The sequence below is a fragment of the Macrosteles quadrilineatus genome, unplaced genomic scaffold (genome assembly GCF_028750875.1).
Source record: "Macrosteles quadrilineatus isolate MER2022 unplaced genomic scaffold, UCM_ALF_1.0 Scaffold_3__2_contigs__length_128488019, whole genome shotgun sequence".
Lineage (NCBI taxonomy): Eukaryota > Metazoa > Arthropoda > Insecta > Hemiptera > Cicadellidae > Macrosteles > Macrosteles quadrilineatus.
In genome coordinates this window covers 80,394,726-80,416,962 of record NW_026542596.1, presented here as the reverse complement: position 1 = coordinate 80,416,962, position 22,237 = coordinate 80,394,726, and the positions used below count along the sequence as shown (strand labels likewise).

At 34.6% G+C, this 22,237-nt stretch overlaps 1 protein-coding gene and 1 long non-coding RNA gene across 3 annotated transcripts; one reads left to right on the top strand and one right to left on the bottom strand.

Moving 5' to 3' along the window:
• Positions 1-478: 478 nt before the first annotated feature.
• On the bottom strand, positions 479-4,404 carry LOC128991032 (uncharacterized). The gene is made up of 2 exons (XR_008490585.1): positions 4,144-4,404; positions 479-771 (listed from the first exon to the last, which is right to left on the bottom strand). It is a non-coding gene; the product is annotated as an uncharacterized LOC128991032 (long non-coding RNA).
• A 4,118-nt stretch (positions 4,405-8,522) lies between these two features.
• Positions 8,523-21,505, top strand: LOC128990668 (dihydrolipoyllysine-residue acetyltransferase component of pyruvate dehydrogenase complex, mitochondrial-like). Of its 2 annotated transcripts, none has more exons than XM_054413169.1 (9): positions 8,523-8,716; positions 10,801-10,964; positions 14,774-14,910; positions 16,109-16,381; positions 17,208-17,384; positions 18,203-18,396; positions 19,825-19,987; positions 20,511-20,650; positions 21,160-21,505. In XM_054413169.1, exons 1-9 carry the CDS (start codon positions 8,613-8,615, stop codon positions 21,284-21,286), a joined length of 1,479 nt encoding a protein of 492 aa, XP_054269144.1. In that variant the 5' UTR covers positions 8,523-8,612; the 3' UTR covers positions 21,287-21,505. The 2 variants fall into 2 exon arrangements, with proteins under 2 accessions (XP_054269144.1, XP_054269143.1); XM_054413168.1 differs by having other exon boundaries at positions 10,798-10,964.
• Positions 21,506-22,237: the final 732 nt, after the last annotated feature.

Below are 22,237 nucleotides of genomic sequence, written 5' to 3'. Positions count from 1 at the left end.
GGAAGTGGGCGGGACTGTAACGACTGTTCTCGTGGGAAAGATTTGAGACCAGTGATCATATGTCTAAATACAATGCTCTCCTAAATTTAAGTAGAATAACACCGTAAACGGTCCGTTTTAGGGGACGTCGGTTTAACCGGAAAAACCGTTATCTGGACTGGCCTTGGTCCTGAGGAGTCCGGTCTGGATAAGAGGGAGTCTACTGTATACACATAGGCCTACTTGTGTAACATTTTGTTTCTATATAGATTCCAACAGATTGTTTTTTGTTTTAATATAAAAATGAAAAAGGAATTTGGTTCTGGGTCTACGTCTAGGTCGTGCCACCAACGCTGATAGCTCTTCCCTATAGGAGAAATTTGCCATACAAGGTAATAAAGTTTACTATTTCTATTATTTCACTGGCATTGAAATTATTCATACGGTAATTGCTTTTTTCATTATACACAGGGTCAAAAATAACGAATTAAACCCTCTCTTCAATAATTTATGTTTTAATATCACACAAAAATTATAGGTAATTTAAACTACAAATCTACAATATCACAACATAACAGATATTAGGACCTAACAGGTACCGGGAAGGATGATGTACATCGAAACAAATAATACTCATTATTAAGTTTTAACTTAACAAAGTTACATTGTGGTAATGTAGCCTAAACCAAATACAAGTTAACAATGTTTCAGATATGAAAGCCCATCTTTCTCATACATTCTTTGTGGGCTTCTATGTAGCTTTGACATGCTGCTTGTCCATTCTTGAGAACACTGAAACAAAAATAAAATTTTGACAATCTTTTAACAATGTACAGTACATGCTAATGCAATTTTGCTTTTCACCATTTTAATGTTTACTTTCTCCCCCTATACATAGTATAATATAAGGAGAAACTAAATTATTTTTGTCAAATTGTTTGAATTTTGGGAGGAAATACCAGTTAATACGTTTAATACTTTCTTATGAAATGGCAACCATACAATGTAGGTATTTGAAGCCAAGTATGAATGGAGATGCCTAAAAGCCTGGAGCACATTTTCTGAGCAAAGTCTCAAGGAAACCCGTCCCAGTCAGTGTTGGGCTCCCCCTCCCCCTAGCCTAAGAAAAGTTGTTTTTAGAGTATGATGTCAATAACACCATCAAATTCCGATGGGGCAAAATAAAAAGATGAGGAACTGGTAATAAGGTGTGTTAGTGTGTCTGGATGCGTACTACACATGCGGTTTAGTTTTAATACAATTTGGCATCAGGGTACTAATTTATATTGGTGTTTTAAAGTTATTTTATGTGATTTTACCATTAAAGCCAATTAAACAAGGGAAAAATCTGATTTTCACTAAGACGGCTCTTGCAGTAAGAATGTATGTTAAGGTGTTTTCATTCCAAACAAAATGGCATCACAGCCAACACTGATTTTCTGCCAACAACCATAGGCTATAAAAATAAAATGTTTAATGGGTGAGGATATAATTTAGTCAACCTTTGTCAAAAAGGCATGTGCTACACGCAGTAATGTTATCAAACTTTTGATTTTTGACCGGCCTTGTCTCAAAATTAAGCTTAGATGTGGCAGATAACAGTTAGTTAATACACTCGCTAAGTTACTAAACTCAGCCTCGAGTGTGACAGTTGGAAATAAACTTATCAATATAATATTATGGGCTTCAGTGTTAGTACCGGTTAGGCAAGGTTAATTAAAAAATAACATAGCCTATTTGATAAAAATACCACAAGATTTTGAATCACATGTATCGGAGAAAGTTTAAATTGTAGTTTCCAAAAGTTTCAGCAAGTTTAGTCACTGCGCTCTGTGTAGATTAGGCTTAGGCTTAATTTTTGGAAAGGGGGAACTATAACTATATAGACTAACAAACAACCCCTACAGTGAACCAGAACTAACAATAAAACTGTTTTTTTTCATAAATCAACAAAATAAACGTGACTTTGCTTCAACAGAATATTGTACGGTGAACAATTTCCTCTAACAATAATAAAAGAAATGGAAAAATAGTAGCTTTTAGGACCTCTAACAAATTAGATAGGCTTATCTAGCTTATATATATCTTTAAAATTTAAAAGGAACAGGTGATGATGTTACCAAGAGAACCGGAGTATATATATTATCCTGTAACAACTGCGATACATTTTGCATCTACAGACACAGAGAAGAAGATATACAGAAGAAACATGCTTCTGGAACAACCATGCACTTTTATTTAGCTCAGGAATGGTGGGGCGCAAATATACTAGTACCGAGTCAGGAAGAGCTCGAACAGCTTTTGTGTACAGCAACAGTTGTACTGTACTGCACAGGCTCTTCCTGTGGCGTGAGCGCTATAGGCTAGTACGTGATGGTGATGGGGGAGAGGAGAGCGGAAAGGGACGACCAATAGAATTTTAAGTAGACACAAGCGACTTTGGTCCTAGACACGACTTAAGTGTACCATTGAATGTTTCCTCCGTAACTTCTCTGTGGCCTAGGTCAAACAGGGCGGCCCGAGAAAATATTTAAAGGGCACATTCCAAAAGCCGCCAAATTGCAAAAATTTAACCGGAAGCCAAATATCTGGTAGGTACCGGTAGTAAGTTAAACCACAACCATACAAATCTAGAAACAAACTTGAAGCTAATAACAGGGTGTCCACAAAAAATTTGTCATTAATTTCCATGACTTTCCATGACTATCCATGACCATTTACCATTAATTTCCATGACTCACGAGCTTTACACGCAAATTATAATATAACATACACACACAAATATAACTGCCTGAACATGTTATTTTGCAGAAAATACTGAAATATGTAATAACAGATAACAATGGAGTACAATAGGTACAACAATGAACTAAAACAAACTGAAAACTCATAAAATAATACAACCGTAATAAATTGAATTGTTGAACATTTGTGAAAAATCCTGAAAAATGCTACAACAGTCCGGGTTACAGCTGACTAGAGCATTGAATGGTCCCCTCAAATCCCTCCATAATTGGAAATTTCCATGACTTTCCATGACTTCTTGCCCATTTCCCTGACTTTCAATGACCAAAATTTTTTTCCATGACTATCCCTGACTTTCCAGAATGTGGACACCCTGTAATAACCATTTGGTCAGTAAAGGTAGAACTAGGATTATGACAGCTCTGGAACAATTATTAAGCAACAATTAAGTTATAAACTTATACCTAACAATAAATTAAACTTCCAAAAAATCCCCAGGACAATAGTTTAAATTTCTTGAAGCTGAGACATGATGATGATGCATGCATTAAACGCGTATTAGTCAAAAACTTATTGGAACAGAAGAATCAGGAAGCTGTTAGGCCTAAATTGCGTCTCAGGGGGCTGGTCAAGAAACTATGAGAACCTCTTCAGCGAAGAAGTGGGGGATTGCGAGAGAGCCCCTCATGTCGATTTAAAAAAAAATATAGCCTAACCTAACCAACCAAACTAGCTGATAATATAAAAAGATATAGGCCTAAGTTATAAAATAAAAATCGAAAGAAGGTCAACTAATCGGAATAATAGCTCTGTTAATTAACTTAGAGCCTATAAAATTATATGCCTCAAATGCTAACAAAAGATGTACAGTAAACAAAAGAAGTAATCACTTTCCAAGCAAAATATTTAACAAGAAGTTAGTGTCACCGGTGGGATTCGATCTGGTGGTTACCTCATGGACATCAGCCGAGTTCTCTATCCACTACGCCACGAAAACCGATTGTAGGTGATTTGTTTAAACTTAACAATAACCACTGATGGTTGCATACCGTATCGTTGCGGTAATGGTGTTCCATCAAGAGAAGAGAGTGACGTCACTTCCCCTACTCCTTCGCAAAAGAGGTTCTCATTGGTTTCTGACCAGGACCCCCGAGACACTAGTATTAGGCCTACAGGTATTTTAAACCTTTTTACAATAATACAATTTTTGTCCAGCTGATCCAAGGGAATGAGAAAGTTTTATGTTTTACCTATGATGAAACTAAAGAGCAATGTATGATTTTGGTTGTAAGACCCCACGTTATATAATTCAGTTACGTAACATAAACTGTTATGGACTTTAAGTTTATTACTGTGTGTTGTAGATTATTGTGTGGTAATTATTTAATCCTCAGCATAATATCCCACAATCTTACATACCATTCATCTCTGGCCATTTTCGTTTCCTTGCAAACACAACAAGGTCTAAGCTTTTCTTTTTTGGCTGGACGACTTCCTGTCGTAATAAATTGGGCCTCTGCTGATGCAATTGCCGACATATTCATTGACATCATTTTGAGAGGAAAATAATATAACTAATGTATGGGTTTATTGAATTGAAAAAGATACACGGAAATATTGACTCAAATCTTTGACAGACGACAAACAAACAGGAACACGAACGACCCACACTGGGCCACACTCCACCCTACTACAAAACAACCAAACCCTAAAAAAAAAAACAGACGACGAACAAACGAAGGTGAAAACGAAAACTCGACGTTCTGTACCCACGAGCACCTCAGCTTCCACAAGCACAGAAGGCCTTGGAACAGTTCCTGGGATAACAGCTATTTGTGTAATAGCTTCACTGTATATCTTTATTGGACCGGTTTAGATAGTTGTTTCTTTCAACAGTTACAGTTGCGAACTATGCATTCGCATTGTGATTTGGTGTTTATTCTTTACTGTTTGTTTGCTTTTGACTTGAGCTGTTTGAAAAGGTGTTTTATGATTATGAAAATTAAAGTGTTGTAAGTGTGCTGAAGCTGATTATTTGTTATTAGGTACGGTATTGACAATTAAATATTTTACGTGCATCAAGTTATGAAGTTTTAAGTTCACTTAACCTATATTTTTCGGATTCCTCAAGAAAGAGTGATTATTAAGCTGGGTTTTCCTAGGCGCGGAGTCGGCTGGCGGAGAGAGGAACGCGGAGAGCGGACTCCACTTGTCTTAGGCAATTTAATGTTACTGTTTTCCTAGAAGCGGAGCGGAATGCCATGTTAATTTCAATTCCGCTCTCCGCGTTCCTCTCTCCGCTAGCCGACTACGCGCCTAGGAAAACCACTGAGCTAAAATTATAACTGGAGGTAGCACTGCCATGGCAGAAGTCTGTCAAAAGCGAGTCGCTGATTTTGTTAGGTTGGTATTGCAGTAAGTTTTCTTATCATAGCAATGACATGGCTTCTTATAACTAGGTTGGTATAGCAGTGAGTATTTTTGTCATACTTGAATACTTTTAATACTTTAATAATTTTCTTTGAAATGGCGACCATACAAAGTAGGTATTTTAAGCCAAGTATAATAATAGTTATAGCAATAATATGGCTTCTTATGACACCAGACTCACGCAAACATGGCGGCTGGCGACACGCATCTTTGACATTCAGTGCTACCTCCAGTTAGAATTATAGCTCAGTGAGGAAAACCCTGCTTTAGGTTAGGTTAGGTGTTTGTGTGTGAATTTGTTAGATTGCAGTTTTGGTAGTGGTAGGTCTAAGTTAACCTCTAAGGTAAACTTAGGACTACTCTTAAAAATAGATAAGTTATTAATTTAACTTTTTTAAAGGCAATAACTTATAAACCTAAACTCCACTGAAAGGCCCAACTAACAATCAAAATAAACCTAGACCTTTGACTATTAATACATCCAATAGTCAATGCCTAGTCGACCTACCACTACCAAAACTCCAATCTAACAAATTCATACACAAACACAACTCAACCTAACCAACAATCATTTCTTGAGGGATCCGAAAAATATAGGTTAAGTGAACGTTTAAAATTTAACAAATAATTCATGCACGAAAAATATTTAATTGTCAATACCGTACCTAATAACAAATAATCAGCTTCAGCACACTCACAACACTTTAATTTTCATAATCATAAACATAAAACACCTTTTCAAGCAGCTCAAGTCAAAAATAAACAAACGAAACAGTAAAGAATAAACACCTTCAAATCACAATGCACAGTTCGCGACTGCAACTGTTGAAACAACTATCTAAACAGGTCCAATAAAGATATGCAGTGAAGCTATTAAACAAATAGCTGTTATCGCAGGAGCTGTTCCAAGGCCTTATGTGCATGTGGAAGCTAAGGTGCTCGTGGGTACAGAACGTCGAGTGAAAAACGAAAGGCAGTGGCTATTCGCACGTCAGACGTGCGCCGCTACCACGCACCCACGCACGTCTGTTCCAAATGACGTCACATTACGTTCCTATTCTAGTAACTGTTATAGCTGTTTGGGAACAGGTTACACACAAAGATAACCTAGTATTAGGAACGGTAACGGTAGTACAGTACCTCATATTGGCCAAAATGGATGGGATCTGGCCAGGGGTGCCCACAGGGGGGTTTGTCGCAAAATGCGACATCAGAAATTTATTTGGGGGGGATTTTATGATTTTGGGGGGATTCAAACTAGTGGTTGGTTAAAAGCACATAAAAGATTAATCAGATAATTTTTACGACCTCCTTAATTTATTACTGGGGTAATTATGCAATCAAAATCCCGTTTGACATTTTATCTTGATTAATAAATCATTTTATAATTGCTATAAAATATATAGATACTTTTATGTGGATATCCACTTTCTGACTCGTATCATGTTTGACAGTGAGAACAACTCCATGCCAACTGCTGTCAAAGGATTATGGTTGGCTTATTAAATTGTATCTGCAATTTGAGTTTGTTTTTACCTTTCATTATGAACTCATTCTCAAATAGTCTCATTGCCTTGAGGACCTATTGATGGTTTTTTAGGTTTGTTTATTATAATATATACTTGATTCATAAAAAAACCAGTATTTATAATGATTTTGCTATTTTTACAACATGAACAAAAACATGAAAGCTTGTGATAATATTTTGGCTCTCCCAAATAGTTATGCCTGTGTCATTTATTCATTGGAAGAAATTGACATACAGTACTGTGACAATTTAATTAAGGTTTTCGATAGGCTATTTTGTTTACGTTAACTTCAAGAATTGAAACACATGATTCTGGATTAATTAAATTGTATTTGTTATTGTCTTTTCTTGAATCTAGAAAGAGCTTAAACCAAATTTTACTAGTCTTAGAATAGATATATAATTATTTTTTATGCCACACTACACTATTTTGACGAACTTCACATGCAAGGATTTTAGTCCAGAAAACAGCTGTTTGTCCCCAGCTTAATCAAATGGGGTTTCATACAGTAGGCCTACTACTGTACTGCCTATATACCACTGTGTAGGCTATGGATCTGTAGGTCAATTCATAACTTTATTATTTCAAATTATCATTTAGGCCTGTGATGTGTTTTAATAACTTTCTTTCTGGCTTCATCGATTGTTCTTGAACGTTCAATCCATAACTTCCTCGTAATCATTTTTTGAAATAAATTCTTCTAATGCTTCAAGTCTTCAAGATCACAGTGTTAGTCATTAAAAATAAATGGCTTCAGTGACACAGTGACAGTGATGGTGACAGTAACTGGAACTGGACATTCTGTTCTGAAAGTTCCCTTTGCATTATGTAATACTGGAACTGGAGCTGGAACGGGAACGGGAAGTGGAGCATTTTGACGTGCGAATAGTCACTTCGAAAACGGCAACACAACACAACATGTGTTATCCGTGGGGATAGGAGGATCTAAAAAAGATAAAAATGATCAAACTAGCGCCAGCTGGACCTGGAGATGATGTAAATACATAGTTATAGAAACTGCGAAAGAAAAAGCTCAGATTAGATACTCAGACATTGAATAAGCTATATTAATTTTTTACCATTATGTACTGAAATTAGAAAAGTTCAATCTATGATATCTTTCGGTATACAGCATAACACAGATCAAAACTATGCCATTGTGTTGGTTAGTCTGTGGTAGACCACAGAGAAGTAATCTAAATTATATTTATTTTTTATATTTATATTTGTTATTTATTTATATTACTTCTCTGTAGGTAGACCTTTCGCCCAGGTCTTAAATCTTAAGCACAATTTTTACTTTCTCCCTCAATACCATAATTGTAAAGAACTTATTATTTTCCTAAAAATTTTCGAATTTGAGTTTTGGGTGGATATTACCGTTTTGGGTCTCCCTGAACCCCAAAACAGTGGTTTTCGAAGTGATTTCTGTCTGAGTATGCTCTAGTGGGGCCTTGGAGTATGTCCGTATGTGTATTGTGTGGATACAGAACTACAGACCACACCTGTTAAATTATTAAATTTTGTATCTAGGTTTTGCTGGTGTCTCCGGAGTTTTTTTCCATTTTTAGAAATAATGGGAATTTTTCCATAAAAACCCATTAAATATCTGTAAAAATTACGGTCAAAAGTTATCGTAACTTTTGTGATTTTCCCCATGAAAGGCTATTAATTAACGAAACAATCGGATTGAAAGCAAGACCATGCAAGACATACTGACTACTGAGGTATCCCTGTGCAGTATCTATTTTTGATTGAGCATTAAAGGGAAATTTAGTGGTAGGACCTACGTAGCAGCTTTGGTCAACCTGTATCACAATCTTCTTGACCCGAGCAGACGATGATTGACCGCCTCTTTCTGCTGTCGAGTCTAGCGAGGGGAGTGGGAGTGTAGTTGATTGAAACTTGTATGGATATTTTGTTGTGACAATGTGGAGGAACGTAGTTGTTAGAAGTCTTATTCGAAAAGATTTTGTTAAACTATCTCGGAATTTACAAGTGCATCTTACACCTGCATTTTTTTCTCAGAGCTGGTAAGCAAAGATATAGGCCTACCTATTTCATAAAACTAAGTTTGATTAACCATAGGGCTAGGTTATGAAGGTCGTTATTGAAGGTTATAAACGAAGTAACTTTCATGAGATAAAATTATTATATTTTTTTGTTGAATTACTAGTTTGTTAATTATACATTTTAAGGTGACTATTTTCCACTGCAGTAACTACACTTCAATGCATACAATAGGCCTAACCCCTAAATAAACTACATAAGTTAAACAATAATTTATAACTGGTAGGTAATTATTTAGTATAGGTGCCTCCAAACGAATTTTTAAATTTCAATGTAAGTTTATAACTGATGTTTTTTTACCTCCTGAATCTAAATATAACTTACCATTATTTGTCACCGCTAATGAATATCGTAAACACATACAACATTACAATAAACAAGGTAAACTTAGGACATTTTCAAGTGGAATGAACTGTGGTCAGTAACATTTTTGAAATAGACTAGTAATTTGAAATGTTTTTCTCAGAATTTTAATTTTACAAAAACAGTATGCAGGCGACATATACTAACAACTCGATTCATTATAGGCTAACCTAAACTTTACCTTCCTAATCTCACCTAACTTCAAAACACTTCAAATGCAGGCACAAATTCACATAAAGCACGACCCACCACCCAGACATACCTAAATAAGAACTACATGTAATTAGTCCACCAGTCAATCTATATCTCCATAATGTGACGAAAACTCCCTTGATAGAAAACATTAATGACTACAGAATAACTTTAAATGTTTCTACAGTCGATGATGCTGTTTAATCAACGATGTTATTCTTCTCATCAACCATGTTACTCTCTTCACTTAACCTGAACTTCTGACGGCGTAGCAAACTATCAATAAGTACCTAACCAACGAGAAGACAGCTAACGCCAGCTAACGGCTAGTGAGAAATTCGACATCCCCACTTCTCCTCCACAGTGCAGTCCCGTACAGTCTGTTAAATTGAAAAGTGACCTCACTATTAAAATCATATCACAAACATAGGCCTAATAAACGATAAGGATGTACGCGAAACACCATGTTAACCACATTTAAATTTAAAAAATGTGAGGAAATAAAAGTGGTGGTAAATTATCAAAACTCACCCTAATCATTGACATACCGCCCACTCCAAATAGATAAGACAATTTTCGACAGGTAATTAAATTAGGCCTATATTTCAAACCAATTTCCCACGTTTTTATTGCTGAAATTAGTTGAGGTAACCTACATGTACACTTAAATTTTATATATATTATAAGAAAATAAAGTTGGCAGAAAATGATCAAAACTCACCCTATTCATTAACATCCCGCTCACTCTGCAGGGACTAGACAACTTTCGACAGGTAATAAAATGATATTGCAAACCAATTCCCCATGTTTTTATTGCTGAAATTAGTTGAGATACATGTAAACTTAAATTGTATATATATTACTCGCCTTTGGCTCGCTGGAGGCTTGCCCCCAGGCCCCTAGGGTGGTTGGTGGATTGTTGGAATTATCCTCGGAGAAAATCTGTTAATGAGTAAAATAATACAATAATAAGTTGGTGAAATACTAAGCACTGTAGTCTAATGCAACTAATGCGTTTTTAATACAGAACAATTAGAGTGGGGGGGAAGGGGGTGTTAATCAGACTTTCCTCGTTTTGTTATGAATCGAACGATACCTGATGAGTCATACTTTTGCCCGCCAAATCCCCTCCAAGTAGACCAAGGTAGGTTGGTCAGGTCGTTGACTAAAGCTCACACATCACCTGTCACCGCCTGTATCTGGATCAGTGTCCTGAGTGATGACTCATCTAGTATCGTTTAATTCGTATCGAAACAAGGAAAGCCTTACAAACATATTTATAATAACCAACCTAACATAACCGCCGCAGCGCACTATACCTACTTGGTGGAGTACGTGTGGCAGCGACACATTCAACTCAATCCTCACGAACATCGCTGCCTTTTGGGAGGCAGAATTCAAAGGCCGCTAAATGTAATCATGCTGCATGCTAGTTGCCTAGTTGGTCTAAAATATGTTTGTAATATTTTCATTAATTATTGTTTTTCAGTAGTTCAACTACTTCACGTCAACTTAAAAGTGCATTAGCTCAGCAACATAATGATTCCCGAAGATTTTATTCATCAAAAGAATACCCTAGCCACAATAGAGTATTGCTTCCTGCGCTTTCCCCAACCATGGAGATGGGTACCATCGTATCATGGGCCAAAAAAGAAGGTGAGCTTAGTAGGAGACTGATAGCCATCTAATAAGCTTGACAGATCTAAATTTAGCTAGATATTTTATGTAGTATCAGGACCAACTTAGTTGGCTCATTTTTTTAAATTTTGCTTTATCTTAGTTCCCTGGTTTTGAAATACATATACAAAAACTTACTTTTACTTATTAATTGTTATAGGAGAACGTGACCATGGGAACCTGTATTGATTTATATTATATCACAAGAAACACAATTTTTAAGCTGAAAATAACAGTGCAATAAATTTCTCCGAGATCAAAAATATTAACTGAATCTATCTTATGGTCATTTAACGTTTTGATTAATTTTTTTTACATTCTGGTCTGCTTGCCAGGTACAAATACGCCAGGTTCTCGTACTACTTAATCTCTTGTCTCTTGCCAGGTACTCGTACAAATACGAGTCACCTTTAGATTTAGGTATACTAAACATAAGCCGGAATGAACATTTGAAAACTGATGAGAAGGAAATGGGCCTATCGAATGATTTTAAGTTAATGCAAAGGCATTAAAAGTACAAATGTTAACAAAAATCTGAGGCATCTAAAAACACAACTGAAGCACTGAAAATTGCAGACCAATATCAGATCTTATTTAGTCATATGTGTGGGGGGTTACAGTTCCCCAAAAACCCTGCAGTATATATTATCAGATTATACATCAAAATATTGATTTTGATTCTGTTCAATATTAATATTGCATCGTTCGAATTTAATTTCAATATTTAAATAAAAACAATAACAAGACATTACTAAAGTTGTTTGTTTATTTTATCCTAAATTTGTTCATCTAAAAATGGTTCAAAGGAGTCAATAAAAAGTGTTGTAACATATCTGACAATCTCACGAATCACATTTGTCACCTCTACAGACTTGAAGTTAAGTTGTCAGGTCAAGATTCGTTTCTCCATTTTATAAAGGAAATTACTAAATTATTCCCTAGATTGCAGGTTTTTTGGTTAAGTTTTTTGCTTGTTTTAATTTTGATTGCTGTTTAGTTTATTTGTTAATTTTTTTTGTTTTTTGGTTAAATAGTTTCAAACACCAGTAAAAATTTAAACCGATACTCAATTTTATGTTTACATTTATTTAACATCAATAAAATATAAACAGATCACAACTCAACCGAATCAAAATCAATGTATATTGATAGTTATTTGATCCGTTAGTATATTACAGGTTCTCTACGGAATTGTATTCTTGTGGGGAAGGCGGGTTGGGCTTTAAGCAGATTTGTAGCTGTATTAAGTGTTTTGAAATTGGTTGGATTAGGAAGGGTAAGTGTAGGTTCACTAACCTATATTTCAACTTCAATAACGTGTAGTAGGCCTACTTATTTTGTAAGGTTAAATTAGCCATTCATCTTCTATCTTTACACCTTCACTCATTGCATTTAGTCCATATACTGAACAGTTCTGGATAAATAACTGCGACCAATTACATTTTTGCAGTTATAAATCTTATTACAGTTCATACCCCACACTTGGTACGAATGGTGGGATTTTCTATTGTGTCCCATATTTTTGAGACACAGTAAAATCGAATGTGATCAAATGGGGAAATTTTCCGAACAATCCTGGTTTTGTCTACATAATATGTTTTTTAATAAGTTATATGTCTACGTAATAACATATTATGGATACTGAAAAAATAAAATGCTGAATAACAATTGAACCTTTATTACAATTTGTATAATGATGCGTGCCTCTTGAAATTTTATTAGGCCCCTATCTGAAACTTTGTTTGATGAAAAGAGATGCTTATTGTGTGACCTTATAATATAAAAGTAATTTGTCAAACCATATACAGTTAAATTCAAGACAGATTATGGTCTTAAACTCTATTAGTGAGAGTTTGTTGTCCATTATAATAAAATAGATATTTCCGCCAACAATAACATAGCCTATACAGAAGGTTAAATACAGAAGGCAATGGTAAAATAAAAAAAAAATTGATAGTAATTCCCTCATCACTTTTGCTTTTTGTACCCAATTTACTTATTTTGTAATTTATGAATAATCTATTTTTGGAATGAAGTCAACTGCAAATGATATTTTAACTAGGCCTATCGTAAACAATGAAATACAACATTTGAATTGAAATGTGATAATTCAATGTACAGTATTTCATTACAAATAAGTGTAAACACCCCACAGTAGAAAACATTTGCCTAGCAAAATCTAATAATTGTTTGTGCTTATAACGATAATATATATTTTAGTTATAAAAATTGTTCCCGCCACTGTTTTTCCTGTGGTATTCGTTCACTAAATTGGACTTATATTTTATGCACCTCTATTTCAAATTTTTCCTATCAGTGGATTTATTTAATACAACTATCCTTCAAATAGCAATGAATTATTTCTCTAAATTTCATAGTACATATTTGCATACTTTATTAAAAAATAAATTTCATGTTTAATTTAAGACTTAAAAGTGCAATTTTCTCTTAAAAACATACAAGCGTCAATGATTTTCCTGAAGGTTGAATATTATCTCCCTAGATGAAATGGCGACCTTGAACTGTAAGACAGTCTCTTGGCTTATTTTGCTAATTATGGCCAGTGATAATCAAGACTGTTCACAGTTTATCAGTTTTAATATTTCTTTTTGAATGCATCAAAAATAAAATGTTTAAATAGTTTCAATGTAATCAATATGATTTTACATCAAGCATCAATTCATTAAAGTTAAATTTTATTTTTTACATTATATTTGTTACATATGTTGTAGGCCTGACCTATTGGTTATTACAATTTTCATCAGTCTACTTTTTCTTGCTCTATGTACCATTCATAGGGCCAGGATGTACGTTGTTAACCTGAATAATACCATACTCGCTAGTTTGTAGGCTATACATGTGAAAAAGTCATCAAGTAACCGGATATCTAGTGGAGAGTGACTTCAGCCGGTTAGAAAGCGACCTGCGCGAAATTTTTAGGGCATGTATATTGAAGCGTTGTTATATGCCCAACGGTTAGGGACATAATTCAAAAAAATTTTAATTTAAAATTCCCATGTTATTCTTATAGAGAATAAATACACTGTTGTAGTTTGCTTGTTTGTGGATATATTTTAATCAATTTGGCAATTTTGTTTATTTCATACTACAGTAGACTCCCCCTTATCCGGACACCTTTTAACCGGACAACACTCAGCGGAAATGACATCTCTTTAACGGACAATTTTTATCAGCACATCGGTTTAACCGGACTAGATCGGCAGGAAGTGGGCGGTACTGAATCGACTGTTCTCGTGGGAAAGATTTGAGACCAGTGATCACTTGTCTAAATAGAATGCTCTCCTAAATTCAAGTCAAATATGTGTACAGTATGAATTTATAGGGTCTGTTTTAACATGTTTTTTGGGTGCGTCTGTTTAAACAGAAACCTTATTATCCGGACTGACCTTGGTCCCGAGGAGTCCGGATAAGAGGGAGTCTACTGTAAGCTATAAACATTCAATAAAACACACCTCAATACCTTCCCTGTAGCAGCAGACCTAAGTACTCACTAAAATTAATTTAACTTAAATCAGAAAAGTCTGACAATTTTAATGGACTGTGTTAGTAGAAATCCAACAGGTAAATTGAAATTCGCTTAGTCTGCAGGTTTGCTGCGGTGGGTATTTTACTAATTGCCTTAGGTACTGGAATAAACTGTTGTTACTTGATATATCACATGCTATATCCCAAGGCCAATCACTCACCTTGTAGGGAGGTGGTTATCTTCCAGAAGCAAAGGAACTTAATTGAATTTTTAAAGGATTTAGAGTATTTGTATTTTGCAGGGGACAAACTCAATGAAGGAGATCTGCTAGCAGAGATTGAGACGGACAAGGCAACAATGGGTTTTGAAACACCAGAGGAAGGATATCTGGCAAAAATATTGGTTGCTGCAGGGGCAAAGGATGTCCCTATAGGCAGGGTAATTCAATTTAACCATTTAGCTTATACCTTCGACATTTACAGTTCACACAGCTAATTTATTCATGTAATTTGTAGGCCTTAATAATCTTGAATATGATTCAATTCAAAGTGGTGTTTTTGTTTTACAATTTCATCCAAAATGTCATTATAAAATACATTAGTTACAGTATTTTGTTATTAAATTAATCCTTTTATATTTATAAGTATTTACCTTTTGGTCTTCAAAATGTCGGAAAAACTTGTTTCTGCATAGAACTTGATGTATTTTGGTAAAATAAAATATTTCTTCGGCTGTCAATCAACTTTTAGGATTGAGATTTTGTTGCAAAATTCATGAACGTAAACTTACTTCAACCTATAAATTGCCAGTGTTTACATTTTTAGCAATGCTTTAAACAGTAAATTTTAACAAATAAAATTAATAAAAAGTTTAAAATACCTAATTGCCACCTTGTGGTCCAAAGTTTGTCCTATTGGATTTAGTGGTGGGCGTTATATAACGTAATAGGATAAATAACACTATTACTGAAGATTCACCTATTACCTTGGTAACAGGTTACTGAGAGTACCCTATTATTTTTTTGTACGTTTCCTGAACCGTTAGAACAAGCTGGTGAAATAACGCCGACCTATTAATCCTAATAATTAATAGCGAGCGCTTGGTAATAGTTGACTGAGAATCATATTATTTTTATAGAGTCCTAGTACCCGAACAAGTGAAATAACGCTAGAAGGAGAAATAATAGGTGTTTAATAGTGTTATTTCACCTATTACAAAAAAAAAAACAACTAAGGAATGTTCCTGACTATTACTGAAAAGTAACGGTATTTCCCATCTCTAATTGGCTTATGTAAATTATATGGATATTGGATAGGACAAACTTTAGACCACAAGGCGTCATCAGGTATTTTAACCTTTTTAATTATTTGTCAATCAATTAGTCCGGAAACACCACAACAAAAAATGAAGTAATTTTTAACTTTTCCACAGTCAATTTGACAAATACATTATTTTGGCTGGATATTTTACTAAAACAATCTCACGCCATTTTATATAGGTAGCACTAAAGGCAATAAAATTTTAAAAGTAGAGCAAAGACCTCATAGTTATCCTATTTGCATCTTAGTTAGATTTATATTTATATTACTATCACAACTAATATGCACTTTTGGAATGTAAATTTTTCCTTTTACAGCTGGTGTGTATTATTGTAGAGAATGAAAGTGACGTAGAAGCATTTAAAGATTTCAAGGACGATGGATCAGTTGCTGCCCCCAGTAAACCTACGACCACATCAGCTCCCCCTCCCCCGCCTCCCCCCGCTGCTTCTACCCCTCCTCCATCTGCCCCTTCCTTTGCTCCCCCCTCCACCCCTTCCTTTGCTCCCCCTTCTGCCTCGTCTGGTTCTAGGGTCTACGCCAGCCCTCTAGCCAAGAAGCTGGCTGCTGAAAAAGGACTCAGTTTGGAGGTAAGTTTCTCATGTTTTGCAATGTTGATTTGTTGGTCTACATTAACTTTACTGAAATTAAACATCACCTACTGAATTAGACCCATCTACAGGGACAAGCTGTCGCCACGTTTTTATTAAAAAAGAACGTAGTTGTGTAGAAGAAGAACGTAGCCAGTTACAGAGCACTAGTGTCAAAAAAACTATTTTATACCTTATTTTTTGTTGCTGACCAGGTTGATGGGTCATAACAGTTGCTATAACTCATCATAAGTCATTCCTTAGGTTTGACTTGGTAAACAAGTTTGTGTATTGACAGAATTTAGTAATTTAGATCAGTACAATCTATAGGTGGCTCACATCAACTACAACAATTTTGATAATAAAATCTGACTACAAATTTTTCTAGTAGACTGGGGATGGAATGTCAGGTTGTGTTAATAATCGAAGCTGAAATAAAACGTTTTGCCACTGCACCAATAGTTGCTCATAGTTTTTCATACTATGATAGTAACTGGTTTGTTCTCTCTCAGCATAGCTGGAAAAATAAAACATAACTGATAAAATATTAAACATAGAAAAAAAAGTATAGGTATGTATTCATATTATAACCTTTTAATTCCAATTTTTCCTATTATTATCCCCTAACTTTGAATATTTCTCAATCTGGCATGCATTTAGTCTCGTACATTCCAGATTAAATGAATTTCACTGTAACTATTAAAATTGAGTATAGTAAATTTTTTTACAATGAGTTATGTTTTGTTAAGAATTTTAAGTTATATATTAACTCTAAGAGCTGTAGTTAAAGTTGTCTGCTCATTTCTGTATTGCTCTGTGTGTCTAGAGCCTGAGTGGGGGCTCAGGGCTATTTGGCTCAGTCAAGGCGGGGGACCTGAGCAAGGCGGGGCCTGCATCAGGGCCTTCACCAGCTGTAGGGGCTGCTCCTGGGGCCCTTCACACAGACAAGCCCATTTCCAACATCCGTTCTGTCATTGCTAAACGCCTACTCCAGTCCAAACAGGTGAGCTTAGATCTTTTTGAAAATTTTTTTATGCATGATTACAGGTAAATTTTAGTATGTAGAAGGGAACATGAAAATTTAGAGCTCATACCTCGATTCAAGCTAATTATTTTTTACTTAGAAATAAAAAGAACTATTTAGCCTTGCAACACATGAATTGAAAACATCAGTTTTTGCTGCAGTTTTGCTGTTTTTTGTTTTATTTTGAAAATTAAAAACTCCCTGGTTAATTACAGGGGTGGATCCAGAAAATTTGTAATTTGTAAGGGGGCGTACAGGCTTTCTCACCCCAAAAATGTTTTAAATAAAATATAGGTACTAATTACTACAGGTTTAGGCTTTGCAGAGCACTTTTAAAATGTATAAACGTTTAAAACCAATAATTAAATATACATTTTCACCCAAATCTTTAGTGAGGGAGGTACAAACCCCCTATGTCTTCCTTGGGTCCACCCCTGGTTGGTTATTTATAACTTCAATAGTTATACTTTATTTGACCGATTTTCTATTTTAAGGAGATGAGAGAGAGACTATATATTTTGCAGTTACATTTGGACGTCGTGGCACTTGAAAAATCGTGCAACAGTCTAAAATTTTATATTGGATGTCGTGCAACAGCTCAAAAATTATATTTTGGACGTCGTGACACTGAAAAATATTATTGGACGTTGTGCAATGCATCCCAAATAAAATTACCTATAACTGATAACTCAAACGAAAGTCACTTGTTTAGGCAGAATATTATTCAGTAAAATAAATCCCCAGGATAGTTTTAATGATATTTACACTGCTTTCTCATGTTTTTTGTGATTCTGCAGACAATACCCCACTACTACCTCACAGTGGACATAAATGTTGATGAAGTCCTGAAGATTAGAACGAAGATCAACAGTTTGCTGGAGAAGCAAGGAGTGAAGCTGAGTGTGAATGACTTTGTTATCAAAGCCACAGCTCTTGCATCAAAAAAAGTTCCTGAAGCCAACTCGCACTGGATGGACTCGGTCATTAGAGAGTTAGTATTGCTTTTCAGATCAGCATAGTACATTCTTTATATAAAGATGTTATCCATATATAAATAGGCAAGCTTTCTTTAAAATCTTTTTTTCTCAGCTCGTGTGCATTGTAGGGAAAATCTACGCATATTTTTGGAAAGATATTTGCCTGTATATGTGCAGAATACCTTTATAAATTGAAATAGGCTAAAAAAAGCTCAAAAAATAATTTTAAAATAAAAAAAATTAACATGGGCTTTGTGGGTTGTCATCACCAACATAATATGAAATAACAACGAAATATAAACAGAAATTCAAAACAAACGGAAGAAATTCCAAATACATGTTTTATTTACAGTGTGGGGTGAAATTATAGTGTCGAGTTTTCGACCACTGGACAAACATTATGCATTTTAGATTTAGGAACCTTCAATACAAAACATAGGCTATTTGATTTGAAAGGGAAATGAAAAGGTGGTTATTAGTTTTTAGACGGGTAGAGTTTGGTGATTCAGCTAAGTTAAGCTATTTCCTGGAATTAATAGATAAAAAATGCATACAGTCATACAGTAAAAATTCATAAAACATAACACGAATATTCAATCCCAATACAAGACTTCTTTAAAGAGTTCCTAATATATTTTTCATAAATTTTCCTTAATCTTTTCTATAAGAAGTCCTAAATTTAGGATGAAATGTCAGTGTGATGTGTTGTCACCTTTTATTATTTATCTATTAGCCTCAGGGCTATATTTTTCTAAGGTAAGCTAGCTAAAATCTATCTCTTTTTTTTGTATAAACATGTTTTGACATCTAATAATGTAATCCTTCATGGGATTAACATCGCTTAGAAGATGAAAATTTGTCTTCAATTGTTTGAAATTGTGATTTAATAAATCCATGTCAAAATGTATTGTCTCGGTAGCAGCGTTTAAGTGCTCGCCTTCAAATTTGATGGTGGCTGGTTTGATTCCAAGCAAGATTGTTTCTAGACCAAGATACAATGAGTTAGCTATCAGTTAGTGATGCTATCGAACAAAAGGTTGGCGTTGCGTTGGATAGTAACAAGACCAGGGATTGGACATTCCCTTACAAAAAACTTTTAAAAATGGTGTCAATGGTGTTGAAACACAAAACATTCAAATGATGATAAAAGTAATCATTTATGCTATTTGAATGTTCCTTTGCTTGACATATTTTGAAGATAAGTTCAAATTTTGAACGGCTATACTATCACGGCAAATATAGGAGTTGGTGACCTCTAAAAGTATAATATCCCTGATAGGCTAGCTTAAGTTTGACGATTGACTAAACAAATATTTATGTTTTGCCTTGACATTTTGTTAAATTTATTGTAGCTTTTTTCAATACAAGCCATCACAAACATTAACTAATAATAAACGTTCAAGAAATGATTAATTTTTCTTGATGTAAGTGTGATTTTGCAGATATCACTCTGTTGACGTGAGTGTGGCAGTGAGTACAGACACTGGGCTTATCACGCCGATCGTGTTCGAAGCAGACAAGAAAGGACTCGTAGAGATTAGCAATGATGTGAAAAGGTTAGCCAACAAAGCCAAGGAAGGTAAACTACAGCCTCAGGAGTTCCAGGTAAGATTTAAAATCTCAAGTTGCTATGTAGAAACACCTTCGTTAATGAAATAGATGTTTTGTAAATTTGGCATTTGTTATATCTTTAATCTTATGTAAGTTACTTCATTTCCATATTTCCCATGTAATATGGTGATACAATCATAATACATCTTTTAAATGACCTAATACATAATTATTTCTGAATTTTTTTAATTTGTTGTATTTTTGTTTCTACCATAAAGATAGATTGACAATATAGGCCATATATAGACTTTCCGTAGTTCTTGTGTCATTTGAGTATGTTTTTATTTTACATATTTTTGGTGTACAGTAATGACTATGACTATAGTAACCTGAATTGTTGTTGAGCAATATTTGACCAAATTGTTCTTACTGGTTTAATCAACTTAAGTAAGTAATTATTATGTCCATCGTTCTAAACTATAACAACAGGTGGTTACCAAATTAATTTGATAAGTTATTCAATTTGTGTTTATGTCTGTGTGAGGAGAAATATAATATTCCAAAATACTTGTTTTAGGGTGGCACAATATCAGTTTCAAATTTGGGGATGTTTGGAATCAAGAACTTCTCTGCCGTAATCAATCCCCCTCAAGCTTGTATACTCGCTGTTGGATCCGTCCAGAAACGCATTATTCCAGATAAAGAATCACCCAATGGGTAAGTCTTCACATTGCATTTACAGTAAGTGGGTTTTTGTTATAAAATCTTAGAAACATCTTCTATCGATGTTCATTTTTTTTTCTTACTAGAGTGTATTTTTAGTTTTTGATTTTGAACTTATTGATCGACCATGCATCTGTTCACCATTGCCTTTGTAATGAAGAATGTTTTATGCAATAAAATACTTATACATAACAACCTAAACCCTAAGAAAAGTCTCGCACTGTCTAAAACTAAATTAAGGAATCTTAAAAAGTTCCAAGTTTCATAATGTGCTCAGACTCAGAGTACCATTTCCTAAACAAATATTAAACTTTTCTAAAATTGTGTCTTCAGACATTACGATATGATTTGGTTGCACTGTAGTTTGTATATGGTACTTCAACATTGAAATACTCATTAATTTAGTTGTGGACATTATGGGACTATGAAACACCCCAATTATATATACTAGGTACTGCTTGAGTCAAAACCACCAATCACAATTGTGTATTTATGTTCCACAGTAAGACGGCAGACATTCTCTCCGTGACGCTTAGTTGCGACCACCGCGTAGTGGACGGTGCCGTCGGTGCACAGTGGCTACAAGCATTCAAGAGTCTACTAGAGGACCCACAGACAATGCTGTTATAGATTGGACAATACTGTATCTTTTAGTTACCTCATCCGCCTCTGTAAATAATCCTTGTCGTGTTTTGAACACATTTTTATTTTATACGCAAAACCTAATTAGCTTTAAAAACTGCCATGGAATCACAAAACTTAATACGGATTTTATTTTAATGCAGATTAAATGTATATAGGAAAATGTATCATTGTTAAAAATAAAGTTGAGAGAAAAATTGTTAAAAATGTTTTAATGAGAATATCCTTGTAAAATCTGTCGATATAGTATAGTATTAGATAATGCTCAAGTTTAGTTTTTATCAAAGATATTATAGTGAATCATGCATTATTAAAACTTCCCTAATTCAGAAACCAATGAAATGTTATCGGTACTTTGAATTACCATTTGTAAATTATTGTTGAATCATGTAAATAGTGGTAGTACATTTTAAAACTAGGTTCGAGATTGTTGGATTATTAATGTATGAAAACTAAAGTTACAACTAGAACAGTAAAAACGTATAACTAGGAAGTTGAAGAATCAATTGCAAGTTATGAACGCTTCGTAACCTAATCGAGCCTATAGCCTCCTCACCATTCTCAATGTCAGCTGGGCCCCTTTACCATCGACTAGTTGCCTTCTCGCCTTGCACTCTATCCAGTGTCCAACAACCCTTGTTTTGTACAGTATGGTCGATCAGATGATTAATTATAGTGAAACTCACATTGTACACTTAATGATAGCACTGTTGTCATTTTTCCAGATATTTCACCCCTCAAAGGACTTTTCTGAATAACATGGCAATGAATGGTAAATGCCAAGTTAAATTAAGTTAGAGCTAATAAGAACTGCAGCCAAGAGTAAATAAAACATTATGTTAGAGTTAGACACAAGCTGAAACATTTCAATATACTTGTTTATTGAAATAATTCCCATCGAACTAGTAAAAGTAATAGCCATTGAATGAACCTTTTAGA

Excerpts from the sequence above, each read along its gene's own strand:
- LOC128990668 (XM_054413168.1), top strand. The coding sequence starts at position 8,613 with ATGTGGAGGAACGTAGTTGTTAGAAGTCTTATTCGAAAAGATTTTGTT. Across the intron at positions 14,911-16,108 it reads AGGATGTCCCTATAGGCAGG|CTGGTGTGTATTATTGTAGA; the intron begins GTAATTCAATTT and ends TTCCTTTTACAG. Across the intron at positions 16,382-17,207 it reads AAAAAGGACTCAGTTTGGAG|AGCCTGAGTGGGGGCTCAGG; the intron begins GTAAGTTTCTCA and ends CTGTGTGTCTAG.